Here is a 15,949-nt window from a genome sequence, read left to right on the forward strand (position 1 = left end):
TGATCACCCAAGTTGACCGGCGATTCACGAACGTTACAAAATTGTAAAAACTACATGTTGTGGTATATATAGACATATATATATGGTTTACATGAGATTATGATGAGTAAGTATCTCACTAAGTATATTAACAATGTGTGATATACATAATAAATGAGATTACTAGGTTAAGAAACTCGAAATGATATATATAACGATTATCGTTATGATAACGTCTACTAAATATATATGTATCATATTAAGATATTGATACACTATATTTAACATGATAAAATGATATTTAAGTATATCATTAAGTGTGTTAACAATGAACTACATATGTAAAAACAAGACTACTAACTCAAGAATTACGAAACGAGACTTATATATAACGATTATCGTTGAAACGATATTTTAATGTATATATCATATTAAGAGATATTCATACATCATAATATCATGATAATATAATAATTTAACATCTCATTTGATATAATAAACATTGGGTTAACAATATTAATTGAGATCTTTAACTTAAAGGTTTCAAAACAACACTTACATGTAACGACTAACGAAGACTTAACGACTCCATTAGAATGTATATACATGTTGTGTTTTGATATGTATTCTTACACTTTTGAAAGACTTCAAGACACATATCAAAGTACTTCTACTTAACAAAAATTCTTACAATTACATCCTCGTTCAGTTTCATCAATAATTCTACTCGTATGCACCCGTATTCATACTCGTACAATACACAGCTTTTAGATGTATGTACTATTGGTATATACACTCCAATGATCAGCTCTTAGCAGTCTATATGAGTCACCTAACACATGTGGGAACCATCATTTGGCAACTAGCATGAAATATCTCATAAAATTACAAAAATATTAGTAATCATTCATGACTTATTTACATGAAAACAAAATTACATATCCTTTATATCTAATCCATATACCAACAACCAAAAACACCTACAAACACTTTCATTCTTCAATTTTCTTCATCTAATTGATCTCTCTCAAGTTCCATCTTCAAGTTCTAAGTGTTCTTCATAAATTTCATAAGTATAGTTTCATAAAAATCAAGAATACTTCCAAGTTTGCAAGTCTACTTCCAAGCTTTCTAATCCATTCCAAGTAATCATCTAAGATCAAGGAACCTTTGTTATTTATAGTAGGTTATCTTTCTAATTCAAGGTAATATTCATATTCAAACTTTGATTCAATTTCTACAACTATAACAATCTTATTTCGAGTGAAAATCTTACTTGAACTGTTTTCGTGTCATGATTCTGCTTCAAGAACTTTCAAGCCATCCAAGGATCCTTTGAAGCTAGATCCATTTTTTTCATTTCCAGTAGTTTTATCCAGAAAACTTGAGGTAGTAATGATGTTCATAACATCATTCGATTCATACATATAAAGCTATCTTATTCGAAGGTTTAAACTTGTAATCACTAGAACATAGTTTAGTTAATTCTAAACTTGTTCGCAAACAAAAGTTAATCCTTCTAACTTGACTTTTAAAATCAACTAAACACATGTTCTATATCTATATGATATGCTAACTTAATGATTTAAAACCTGGAAACACGATGAACACCATAAAATCGGATATACGCCGTCGTAGTGAAACCGGGGGCAGTTTTGGTTTGAATAATTAAAAACTATGATAAAATTTGATTTAAAAGTTGTTATTCTGGGAAAATGATTTTTCATATGAACATGAAACTATATCCAAAAATCTTGGTTAAACTCAAAGTGAAAGTATGTTTTTCAAAATGGTCATCAAGATGTCGTTCTTTCGACGGAAATGACTACCTCTTTAGTAATTGACATGTAACTTAAATTTCTGACTATAAAACTATACTTTTTCTATTTGGATTCTTAAATTAGAGTTCAATATGAAACCATAGCAATTTGATTCACTCAAAACAGATTTAAAATGAAGAAGTTATGGGTAAAACAAGATTGGATATTTTTGATCTTTTTAGCTACGGGAAATGTTTAACAAATCTATACAAATCATATCCTAGCTAACTTATATTGTATTATACAAGTATTCTAATATATTATGTAATCTTGGGATACCATAGACACGTATACAAATGTTTTGACATATCATATTGTAACGATCGCTCCAAATCCATATGGACAATACGTCATTCATTGATTTCATTGCGAGGTATTTGACCTCTATATGATACGTTTTGTAAACATTGAATTCTTTTGAAAAGGCACACCATAAATGAATATTTAAATCAAAGGTTTTTGAAATCTGATAATTTCTACTTATAGACAATCACTGTAAATAATAGTTTACAATAGTACTTCCGTTGACAATGCAGTCAAAATAAGATACATGGTGATGATTTGGTGAATGCAACGTTTCCTTGAAAAATATGCCATGTATGACTCCATGCACATAGCTTGTCTAGCATATAAGCAAATAGCGGAAGACTTCTAGGGAACCTGAGAATAAACATGCTAACAAGTGTCAACACAAAGGTTGGTGAGTTCATAGTTTTAGTGTTTCGCATAATCTGTATATAAAAGTGGATCACAAGATTTCAGTTGTTTCATCCAGAAACGTTTATCAATAGATTATATAAAAGTGGATCACAAGATTTCAGTTGTTTCATCCAGAAACGTTTATCAAAATATTCTACGAAATTGAGCACCCTGGTAACTAAACTTTAACGTATATATAATTTGTACCCTTTGTATAATCATCTTAATAATACACGCAAACCAACGTGTACGCTTCTCAAATAGCATACGTCCGTTAAAAGGCTAGCGCTCTAGCTCGGACGGGGATGTCAAGCCCTATGGATCCATATACAATTATTCGCGCCCACCAGTCCATATCCTATGTACTGGCAGCTACTAGTTACCAAAGCTAAGGGATTTTCGGTTTAACTCAGTGTAGAATTTAGTATGTACTTGTATCCATTGTGTTTAAAATAAAGTGAATGTATTCTCAGCCCAAAAATATAGATTGCAAAAGCAATTAAAAATGGAGCAAATGAAACTCACGCATATATATATTGTAAATCAGTTAATAAAGGATTTGCATGTATTCTCAGCCCAAAAATGTAGAGAGTAAAAGGGATCATATGAAACTCACCTTAGCAGCACATAAAGTTGTTCATCGTAATGTGACCGAAACTCGAAATATCAAATAATCGTAGATCTCAACGTATCAATATTGAGATTCAATATTATAGGAAAGTACGTAGACATAACGGAGATGATAAACACTAGGTTTGACTCGCGAATATACCCCCGAACATTTCCCATAACCGCCTTGGCAATAACCCATAATTTCCTTAACTCTATCCCGCTTGAAAATCATTTTAAAAGTGACACGCTCATGACTTCGTCGTAGTATTTTATGTATAATACTAATAATAATAAGATTAATAATAATAATAATAATCTTAATAATAATAATAATAATAATAATAATAATAATAATAATAATAATAATAATAATAATAATAATAATAATAATAATAATAATAATAATAATAATAATAATAATAATAATAAATATTTACGGAGTAAAATGAATATATAAGTGTGTAAAACTGAGCTGAAATCGATCGAATTTATAGAGAGTGCCTGACCCAGACTGCCATGCGATCGCATGGCCTTCATGACCATTTCCCATGCGATCGCATGGGAAGATTCTCCAGCTCACAACTTGTTTGTAATCTAGTTCGTTGACATAATAAAATATAAATATAATATATATAATTTAAATAATTAATTATATAATATATTATATTTACGTGTATAATTAACTTGTAATTTTGGTACCGATGATTCGTACGTTGTCACTGGACTTATGTCCCGGTTCTGGTTTTTCGAATGTCCCTTCGTACGCTGAGAAAACTTGTAATTTACATTTTGGGACACGTACCTTTCTCAAAATATAATCTTAAATTATCCCTAAATTATATCACTCAAAGTGTATCTTAAACTTTCGAGTGTTTTGGTCATTTACTTCTATAAATTATTGTCTCGTAGTATATACATATACATATATACATTTTCATTTTTAAAATAGTGTTTTACTGTAGCAATTCACTGTAGCAAAGTAAATTTTACTGTAGCAAATAGTGATTTTTGAAAACACTGTAGCTTTTCGGGTACTGTAGCAATTCGAAAATACTGTAGCATATTAGTGTTTTACTGGTTCATCTTAAACGTTTTAGTTAACTTATCTAAATATTAATCAGATAATCAAACCAATAAGGTTAATGCACAGTATCATTTTCATAACACTTTGTTACGTTTTCAAGTTATAGTATATGTATCTATTTACATATAATTGTTCGCGAATCGTTGAGAACAATCGAAGGGTAATTGAATAGTTCAAAATTTTGAGATTCAACTTCATGGACTTTGCTTATCGTATCGGAAACATTAAAGATTAAGTTTAAATTTGGTCAGAAATTTTAGGGTCATCACAGTACCTACCCGTTAAATAAATTTCATCCCGAAATTCGAGTGAGGTCGTCATGGCTAACAATAAAAATGTTTTCATGACGAATATGAGTTGATAAATAGAGTTTTATCATCGTTGAATAATATGAATAAAATAATCCAATTACTCGAAGCGTATGAGAGAAGTTATCGTAATAGAGTGAAATGAAGAATAGAGATTCGTCTTAACTCTTGACGTAGTATCGATTGATTTCCGAATTTTAAGGAATAGAAAATCTTCATAATCTAAATAAGATTTGATTCTTTGAAATTGCGGAAATTAGGATTTTCTTTGATTAAATGCGTAATCTACCTCTATTGCTGTGTCCGATATTTCGCTATAAATTGACCACTTCTGTTTTATTATTTTCATCACTCCTACATCTTCTTCCTCATTTCATACTTCCAAAGATTGTGAAATGCTTCATCCAGTTCTGATTCTTGATATACTTCTAACTTTCATATCTGTCATTCTTCTTTTTCATCTACCACCAGAGGAAGTTATTTTCTTCTACCACTACCTTGGGGTTATAGTATTTTTCATTCTCCCGTGTCTTTATATTGCTATACGCATTGATATACACGGTTTGTAATATATGTGTTGTTGTCAGGCTTTATATTTTCCCTTATATTTATGAGCTCCATGCTTTCGTTTTTCCTTCCCGACTTCAAGTCAAGCGAATAATGGTCCAGAATTCGTAGGTATGGAGTTTCAAATGATCATAATAAACAAAGTAAAAAGGAAAGGTAATAGCACGATTTGATTTGTCAAATTACCAGAATATCTAGAAAAGACCGAATCATCAAGAAATATATTTTCTTGATATATTTAGAGATTATATAAAATGAAAGAGTTATGTAACATGGTTTATGATGAGGGTGTGATCTGTGAACCTTTGTCACGTTCCATTAGAAACTCAACATGACTTACTGTAATATAATCACATTGATCAAGTGTCATTATATTATACTAACTCATGCTTCAGTTCCCAACATTACTTCAAAACATCCATTTTTTTTTCGAATTTTTCAGATTTTAGAAACTAAAATAGTTTCTTTTATGATGTAACACAGATAGTGCGAAGAGATGAATGATTTCTGATAAGAATAGGTATGAAGATATCTCCAGAAATATCGAGGATATTTATAATGAAAGATACGATGATATCTTAGAATTTCTAATATCAGAGGATGATGCGGAAAATTTGTCTGTGAAGGTTTAGAATAAGAAGTAAGGTTCTTACTAATGGTTTCAGCAGTCATTGAACCATTTGGATTCTTTGAAGGTAGGTTTAGTCTTTGTGATTTATCCACAGCCTCTTTCATACTTTACTCAATCCATTTTTCAATTCCAAACCTTCTCTTTTTCTCAGCTTTACCACCATACTATTCTTTATCATCAAACTTTTGATTGTTAAGGTCGTTTACAGTTTTTGCTGCTTCATCAACATTTTTCCAAAATTCGGAGAACTAGTTTCGTAGTTTGGGGTGTTTTTCGGAAACTTCACATTCGAAGTATGTAAGTCCAGGAGGTAGACGTTATATGCACACATATAACTGTTGGCGTAAACGTGCTGCAAGATTTCAAAATACTGATTGCTAATTCCCGATAGTTGGTATGGCAATTGCCATTACAAGATGTGGATGAGTACATGATACGGTTTCAATGAGTATAAGGATTTTTCGGAAGGTCAAAGATCAATGAAGTTGTTGGTAAATTTACTGCTAATGTGGTGGAACATGAAAGATTCCCCGATAACAAAAACGTATATGCCAAAGTTACAAGTCTGAAAGGTCGTTGTTGACTGGTTGAACGGTTTATAATACTGGATACTTTGAAAAGAAATTGCAAGGTTATTTTCAGTAATAACAATGCTAAAGGATCTTTCACATTTTTGAAGTCAAAGTATAGCTTTGAAAGATGTAGAGATCTAAGAATGATGTCACCCGTTAAATCTTGACTTGGATTCTGATCCGTCAATATCAGAAGATGTAATTGAATTTGTATGGAAATGATTGTATATCGCTGTGAGCATAGTTAATAATTTTTGAATCAAAGTTGAAGAATGTACAGTATAACATATTAATTGTGAACTTATATATTTCCCGGGAATTACCTACCCGTTAAAGATTTCACAAGTAATATTTTGTACAAAAGAATTTTTATTACCGTCTTTATGAAAATATATGTATGTATATTTTCTTCAGATGTAATATAGATTTGATGAGTTAATATCATATTAAGCTCATTTGGTTTTGACTTGAATTAGAAATGAATAATCTCTAAAACATTAAAGATTTAATAATCTTTACGGAGTATTTCACCAATGTAATCAATACTCAGTTTTATTGATATTTTCTCAGTGAATCATATTGGTGCTCATGGAACTCTTGCTAACTTCGCAAGGTACGAATGATGTTTTCTAGAAAGTTTTGAATACATCGAAGATGAAAGTATAAAATCAACCATATAATTGAATAATATACTTAGTTTATTATGAAATGGAATTCATTGAGTTGGAAACAGAGATTGTAGTTAACGATGGTTAAGTCATTAACGAAGGATGTACATCATAGCATATTAGTAATATGAATTAACCGAGTAGTACCTACCAGTTAAGATTCACATGTAATAACTTGGTACGAAAAGATTTATTTTGATTTCAAAATTCATATATATTAAATATACATAAAATTTCTTCAGGGGAAATGAGTTAATACTTCATCGGTTATTGTTGCTGGTATTTCCTGGTAAATACGGTGCGTATGACGTTGATGCTCGTGGAACAGATTGTGAAGTTGAGGTTTGCGATGCGGATGTTGTTACTGTAGCAAAGTAAATTTTACTGTAGCAAATAGTGATTTTTGAAAACACTGTAGCTTTTCGGGTACTGTAGCAATTCGAAAATACTGTAGCATATTAGTGTTTTACTGGTTCATCTTAAACGTTTTAGTTAACTTATCTAAATATTAATCAGATAATCAAACCAATAAGGTTAATGCACAGTATCATTTTCATAACACTTTGTTACGTTTTCAAGTTATAGTATATGTATCTATTTACATATAATTGTTCGCGAATCGTTGAGAACAATCGAAGGGTAATTGAATAGTTCAAAATTTTGAGATTCAACTTCATGAACTTTGCTTATCGTGTCGGAAACATTAAAGATTAAGTTTAAATTTGGTCAGAAATTTCAGGGTTATCACACATATCCACCCATGTATATATATTGTTTGGAACAACCATAGACACTCTATATGCAGTAATATTGGAGTTAGCTATACAGGGTTGAGGTTGATTCCAAAAATATATATACTTTGAGTTGTGATTTAGCCTGAGACGTGTATACACTGGGTCGTGAATTGATTCAAGATAATATATATATCGATTTATTTTTGTACATCTAACTGTGGACAACTAGTTGTAGGTTACTAACGAGGATAGCTGACTTAATACACTCAAATCTTTAAAACATAATAAAAATGGCTGTAATTATATTTTGATCATACTTTGATATATATGTACATATTTGTATAGGTTCGTGAATCGATCCGTGGCCAAGTCTTATTTCCGAGGAAGGAAATATCTGTGAAAGTGAGTTATAATCCCACTTTTAAAATCTAATATTTTTGGGATGAGAATACATGCAGGTTTTATAAATGATTTACATAATAGACACAAGTACGTGAAACTACATTCTATGGTTGAATTATCGAAATCGAATATGCCCCTTTTTATTAAGTCTGGTAATCTAAGAATTAGGGAACAGGCACCCTAATTGACGCGAATCCTAAAGATAGATCTATTGGGCCTAACAAACCCCATCCAAAGTACCGGATGCTTTAGTACTTCAAAATTTATATCATATCCGAAGGGTGTCTCGAAATGATGGGGATATTCTTATATATGCATCTTGTTAATGTCGGTTACCAGGTGTTCACCATATGAATGATTATTATCTCTATGTATGGGATGTGTATTGAAATATGAAATCTTGTGGTCTATTGTTACGATTTGATATATATAGGTTAAACCTATAACTCACCAACATTTTTGTTGACGTTTAAAGCATGTTTATTCTCAGGTGAATACTAAGAGCTTCTGCTGTTGCATACTAAAATAAGGACAAGATTTGGAGTCCATGCTTGTATGATATTATGTAAAAACTGTATTCAAGAAACTTATTTTTGATGTAATATATTCTTATTGTAAACCATTATGTAATGGTCGTGTGTAAACGGTATATTTTAGATTATCATTATTTGATAATCTACGTAATGCTTTTTAAACCTTTATAGATAAAATAAAGGTTATGGTTGTTTTAAAAATGAATGCAGTCTTTGAAAAACGTCTCATATAGAGGTCAAAACCTCGCGACGAAATCAATTAATATGGAACGTTTATAATCAATATGAACGGGACATTTCATCACAAAAACAAAACATTAATGAAATCACATTGTGATATTATCCTTATATACTAAAGCCCACCAAAAAATTGGTCGTTTGCTACACCAAACTCTTCAAAACGACATATTTTTTAAATCAAATGCTTACGTTTCATTTCAGGTTCTTGTTTAGCGAGCGATTGGTGATTTTGTTTCACGTTTCGCTTTTCGAGATAGATTCCCGTTCACGTGAAAGTGGGTCAACCAATCAACGATCGACCATTTCTTAGAAAAAGAAAAGGGGAGAGAAATCTCACCTTATAAGGCAGTACGAATAGGGGAGGCGAGACGCTACCACTTCTAGAATGGTTGTTTATCCTACATTTTAGCGCATATCGCTATTAATAAAAGTTTGTTGTAGAAAAAGGGTTGCTGTTGCGTTCCCATTACGCTTTCCCCGTATGTGTTTCGCATTTAAGTTTTTCATTTTCGATTCGAACCACATATATGAAAAGCAAAACGTGAAACTAAAAACTGAAACGCAAAACAGATAGTTGAAATGCGCAAGTAAAAAGTAAAAACTGAAATGCGAAACTATATATTAAAAAGTGAAACTGCGAAACTTTGAGGGAAAAAAATAAGGAGATAAAAAACGGTACAACACCTGGATCTCAGACCCAACTGATCATGACCCGGTTTGACCCAATCTAATTTGATTCTTGACCCAAGTCAAACCGTTTGTCCAGTATAATAAAATGTTACCGGACTTTATATGACGGTGATAGAATGGGGATGCAGAAAATCTAGGTAGTACACGAACCCCTCGACGCCATCACTCACTTTTTTTTTTTTTTTTTTTTTTTTTTTTGTTGCTAAAAATACGATATCTCATATAGAAACTGAAATGTTTTTTAAAAAAAAGTCAACAACCATGAGGGACAAAAGCGGGGGACGGGACAAGGCTCGTACCTAAAAAACTACATAGAAAAATCAAGATTGATTGAGTATATATAACCGATCCTCGCCCAACAAAACCTAGAACACCAAAGAAACCGAGCCTAGCACAACAAAGGAACAAAACGAACCCAAATACAAGACACCAAACAATTAAGCCAAATATCACAACAAACGACACTATAAAATAATAGTCTATGGTACAACTTTTTTGAAGTTACCGTTGATCGGCTCTGGTCCAATCCTCCATCCAGTTCTCGAACTTAAAAGAGAGGACACGGGAGTACCACTCACACTTGTTCCCTGCTAGCCAAAACTGATATTATTAGTAGTTTTGGGATGGAGGTCCATCTGGATCCAAATTACAATTGGGACCGATCTCAATGCAACAAGTAGTCGAAATAGGATAAAATAAAGAGGCTAGTAATATAACACGCAATGACATTTATGTATATTATACAACAACAACAAAATCCAATACCATCTAGGTGGTGTATGAGGGAGCTGAGATGTAGACAATCTTTCCCCTATCCGAGAATAAAGACAAGTCATTTCTCTACCCAGAGTAAAACAAAGTAGAGAAAGTCATCTCTCTCTCTATTCGACGGATAGAGAGATTGCTTCTTTTTTTATTTAAGAATAAAATAGAATTTATGTATATTATCCGGTGTTGTAAAAGTCGGCTGACTTGGCCGACGCGTCGGCCGATGCGTCGGCCGATGCGTCGTTTTTTTGGATTCTCCGTCCCGTTTTTTCTGAAAACGACTCAAAAGACGGTCAAAGCTAAAAATTCGGTCAAAGTCTGTCAAAGACGGTCAAAGTTGGTCAAAAACGGTCAAAATCGGTCAAATTTTCGTCAAGATGTGATATGCTTTAAATTTAGGGTTTGTTTTCATTTTTTGGGCCGCTCTTTTTTCTGTGTCCTTATTGATTATGTACTCGGTAACATTAATTGAGTTTGAAATTTGATTGTATTTAAATTCAAGTTCTTAGTTAAGAAATTTATGGTACAGAATCAACTATTTTATACATATATAAATATATATTTAAGAAATTATTACTAAAGTCAACGTTGGTCAACGACCGATGCGTTCCCGACGCGTCCCCGACTCGGCCAACGCGTCCTTTTTAGGTCTCGACCGATGCGTCCCGACTCGCGACTTTTACAACCTTGATATTATCTATTATCAATATATCTATCGATCGATCTATCTATCTATCTATCTATCTACAAGTATATAAAGCAAAGCACAACAATTCAGCAATTAACATTTTATCCTATGTTTCTCAAATTATTAACCCTTATATACTAAATGACTAAATGTGATGTGAGTTTGTGTAGTTTTAGTTATATTACAATGTAGCTTTGAGTTTACTAAATGTGATGTGAGTTTGTGTAGTTTTAGTTATATTACAATGTAGCATTGAGTTTACGTTCACATTATAAATGGTCCTTCAACTTTGCGTATATTTACACAACGATCCCTCAAGTTTACACTTTCCCAGGGGTTAAAGGTGTAAATATATAATTTAATTAAAATAAAATAAATTAATTCCACCCGAATTTATAAAGGGCCCTATCTTCTCGCTCGGTGCGAGTTAAATTTTTCCGAGACCACCGTTCAATTACGAAAAATCTTACAAACCCAACGGGACTAACTATACGCGAAACGGACAATTTTTAAAAAAACACTAAACACAACGACACCCCGTATCTTCCCGCTCACCACGAGTTAAATATTTTCGACGGCAGCGTCAGACTCGAAATAATTTTAAGAACAAAACGAAACTAACCACGTTCAAAACGGACACTTTTTAAAAAACGCTAAACACAACGACATCCCGTATCTTTCTGCTCGCCGCGAGTTAAATTTTTGCGACAACACCGTTACACTCGAAAAAATTTATTAAACAAAACAAAACTAACTACGTTCGAAACGGATACTTTTTAAAAAACGCTTAATACAACGACATCTAAAACGGTGCTTAACACATGGGTCGTGTTCCCCTCTGTAAATACACAACGCTACGTTAAATATGAATACGCAGTCCGAAAGCCCCCGCCGCAACGCACGGGCCGGTCCAGACTAGTTATATACTAAGGATATATTATTTGGGGGTAAACAAGATCAGCAGATTCATTAGGCTAGGGCTTGAATGCAGCAGTCCTGTTAATACTTTCTACATTTTCAATTAATGGGGTTTCTGATTTCTTAAAAATTCATTAGTCACTAATACTACATACAACGTATCTCAGCAATTTTTATTAGAAGTTGCTACCAAATGCAACACGAGCTAATCCTTTATTAACGTACAACTCCTGAAGCACAGTGTACATCTCCAGATGTACACCAAATGCAAGGTGTTGAACATGATATAATGCACAAATCATGATCAAAAACTAAAGAAACACTTGATAGTCATTCATCCGCGGTTGCTACAACGCCCATTATATACTCGATTTCCTCATACACTTCCTTCATTGAAGGTCGGTTTTCTCTTCGTTCCTCCAAGCAACTCATTGCAAGAAACCCAAACGCTTTCATACCATCGATCTCCAACAACGTAGCATCCTTTTTAATAATCGGGTCAATAACATCAACCAATTTTTCCTCGTTCACCATTCGCTTCGCATAAGCAACCAAGTTTACATCATCTGTCGGTCTACCAAAGTCAATAGCTTTTAAACAAGTCAATATTTCTAACAACACCACTCCAAAGCTATAAACGTCACTTTTATCAGTCAGCTGATAATTCCAATAGTAATCGGGATCAAGGTACCCTAACGTACCTTGAGCACATGTCGTCACATGGGTTACGTCCACTTGAGCTAATCTAGACAAACCAAAATCCGCCACCTTGGCTTTCATTTTGTGGTCGAGTAAAATGTTACTAGACTTCACGTCACGATGGTAAATCGGGCTAGACGTAGAAAAATGGAGGTAAGTAAGCCCTGAGGCTGTATCACGCGCAATACCGAGACGTTGCGTCCACGTTAAACGTTGTTTTTTTAAACCGTGCAAGTGATCGAAAAGACTACCATTCGGAACATACTCGTAGACCAACAAAGGTTGTTTTTCCACGCAACAACCAAGAAGTTGTACGAGGTTCTTGTGGTTGACTTGACATAAGATTCGAACCTCGTTCAGGACTTGATCGATACTTTTCGTGTTACCGAGCTTGGCGCATTTAACAGCCACCGTTGTGCCGCAGTCCAACACGCCTTTATAGACTTCACCGAAACCGCCAACACCGAGAAGACCGCGAGACGAAAAGTTGTTTGTTGCCCTTTTGATCTCTTTGCGGGTGAAAATCTTGGCGGTTTTTCCACCCTCACCCGACGCTACCATCTCTTCACGCTCACGAGCAATGCGTTTATGTTCCGCTTTAATATTTTTATGATGAACGAACATTGTAACGGCTAACGCAACAGATAGAAGCATGACAACACTGCACATTGCAGCTGCCACGAGTATGATTCGTCTTGGTTTGGTACTAACAAAATCTGCATATACATATATTAACAGATCAATTACTATTATTCGTTAGCGCTAAAATATAAATTCGTTTTTAAGTTGATATACCTGAAGCACACCGGGCACCAAGTGCGTCCCAGTGAAGTTTAGGTTTACAGAAACACCTAAGCATTCCATCGTGAGCGGCCCTGCAAGTGGACGTCGAGTCGCAACACGCCTGTGTTTTACACCCCGGTTCTGGAGGTGGGGCCCACATCAACTCCACGTCAGGGTCAGTACAGTTGCTGTGAGTGATGGTGAAGGGGAACGATGCATTTAGCTTGACACCGTGTGTACCGTTGATACAGGAGTTTAGTAGCAGATGCGACCTTTGGATCACTAATTGTTGAGTTTTGGGGGAGATTGATATAATCGGGTAAGTGTTGTTAAGCGTATCAAATTTCAACGCGCGGTTAACACATCGGACCTTGTAAGCCGGTTGGCCACATGTGGGTGTGGTGCTGAGTGGATATGGAACCCGAATGGTTCCACAACTCGGGCAGGTTATAATCTTAGCACACGTGATATGCACTAGCAAGCCAACCACAAGTGTAATAATCATAATCATCATTTTTAAAGCTAAGTTAATTGTCATTTGAATAGAGGTGATAATGACTAAAGACTGGACCACTCCAGTATTTGTAGAATGGTAACTGCATGAGAAAACAGATACAACCTTACGACGCACACTATATTGTATTTCCATATACCAAAAGTGGTTACTATAATGAACACAGGTCCAAAGAAATTGAATAATGTCTTTGGGATTGAAGTTTGGGATCGAAAACCGTAATTAGTAAATTAGGGGATGAATGTCCTTTCAATATTATTACAACTAGGACCAATCTCTAGGTATAATGGTTGTGGTTTCTAGCAATTTCTAAATTAGAGTTTATTTTCTTGCCTATTTTTCATGACCGACCATGTCCCCCTAAGAACTAACTGTACTAAAAAATCATTGCTTACGCATTCAAGAAAACTTTATGTATTTAAGTAATGAGACGCGATTAACGTATAGCATTTAGGTTCTGCTTTAAAGGCAAAGTACCATACCTGAATGAAACACCAAAATGTTATTGCAATGGTCTTCTAGAGCTTAAATCCTGATGTAATAGGTATAACAATTTTAAGTATACAACTAAGATGTTTGCTAACAATTTTCAGTGTGGTAAATGGCCGCCGTTAGGCCGACTAGTCGGTTCGGTGACTATTCTGTCTCGTTTTGCTCAAAAAACGTCTAATGGGTCAGTCAACTGTAAATAGCCATGTCAAAATCGGTTTGGGTTTGAGTCGTTAGTCAACGTCCGACTCGACCAACTAGTCGTCGCAAAGTCCCGACCGACTCATCTCCGTCTCGCGACCTTTACAACCTTGACAGTTTTTGTAATCAAGATACATTTTGGAAACTAAAACTAAAAGGAATAGTGCTCAAGTTTATTGACATATGTACAATAATGTAATAAACAATTCAACTTCTACAATCAAGAAACTTAAAAGCTTCAAAGAATGATGATCACATGTACACAATTGACTATCGTATGTATATATGTTATAGTGTACCCCACCTTCGGTAGCATGTATTAGTTCACAGTAATTGAACTATGAACACCAGACTCTCACTTAAACAATAGATATGAATTATTAGTGCGGAAATTGAGAGAACACGATAATAGAATAGAAGACTAATGATATTGACCGTGAAAAGTACATCTATCAAATGAACCATACGTCCATATTTATACAGATAAAAACCAAATCTGGAGATTTGGTTTCCAAAACTACTTAGCTATAAATATGAAAAAGATAAACTAAAAACAAACCAAATTTGCTAATAACTAGGAAGTAAATTCTGGAGATAAAATCAAATCTTCAAAACAAATCTTCTTAAATAACAAGCATATCTCCAGAATATTCTATGGCTTTTGCTTCAAGAAATCTTCAACCGTTTACTCCAGCAATTCCAGAGTCTGTAACTTCAGACTCTAAATCTCCAGACTCTAAAATCTGCAAAATCCTTTTGACTCATCAGATTATTATTTTCATTTTCCCAACAGCATGCTTTAACTTAGACATAATTAAAATTGCTTCGTCAAACAAATCTTCACGGAGCAATAAAGAAACAAAGGTCTGTAAAGACGTGTAGTAACGAAGCGATGACATTGAATATAGTGCACCAAACCTCGGTTTGCCAAAAGTCAATGTGAAGAGGCTACTGCTAGCTCGGCCGCCACCATTGCCAACTAAGGCAAGAGACAACAATGTTTTCTCTTACAAGGACCCATTTAAGGAAAGTCAAGGAATCTTTCTATAGTGCATGGGAACTCGAAAAATGCCTCGAAAGATGGTATTCCATCCCTACAAATATGGATGCAAGAGGAATGGAAGCATCATGTTCACTCAACACACTCAGTTCAATATAGAATCTAATACTTATGCTAAAAACCCTCTCTCGATGGCGTAAAGCAATCCATGCATCGCTACCTTCGGGGAATCGCCAACGAAGAGGATAAACCCCGCATATTCACCTATATGACTTACCTTCGTGACCTGGATATTCGAGCCTTATCACTCCGATAAGGTTCGCCGGAAAATGTACAAACAATATGCATAT

General features: G+C 34.0%; 1 protein-coding gene across 1 annotated transcript; it reads right to left on the reverse strand.

The window, feature by feature from the left end:
• Positions 1-12,243: 12,243 nt before the first annotated feature.
• LOC139863286 (wall-associated receptor kinase-like 20) lies at positions 12,244-14,044 on the reverse strand. The gene is made up of 2 exons (XM_071851921.1): positions 13,408-14,044; positions 12,244-13,328 (listed from the first exon to the last, which is right to left on the reverse strand). Exons 1-2 carry the CDS (start codon positions 14,042-14,044, stop codon positions 12,244-12,246), a joined length of 1,722 nt encoding a protein of 573 aa, XP_071708022.1.
• Between the last annotated feature and the right edge of the window lie 1,905 nt (positions 14,045-15,949).

Source organism: Rutidosis leptorrhynchoides, chromosome 8, assembly GCF_046630445.1.
Source record: "Rutidosis leptorrhynchoides isolate AG116_Rl617_1_P2 chromosome 8, CSIRO_AGI_Rlap_v1, whole genome shotgun sequence".
NCBI lineage: Eukaryota > Viridiplantae > Streptophyta > Magnoliopsida > Asterales > Asteraceae > Rutidosis > Rutidosis leptorrhynchoides.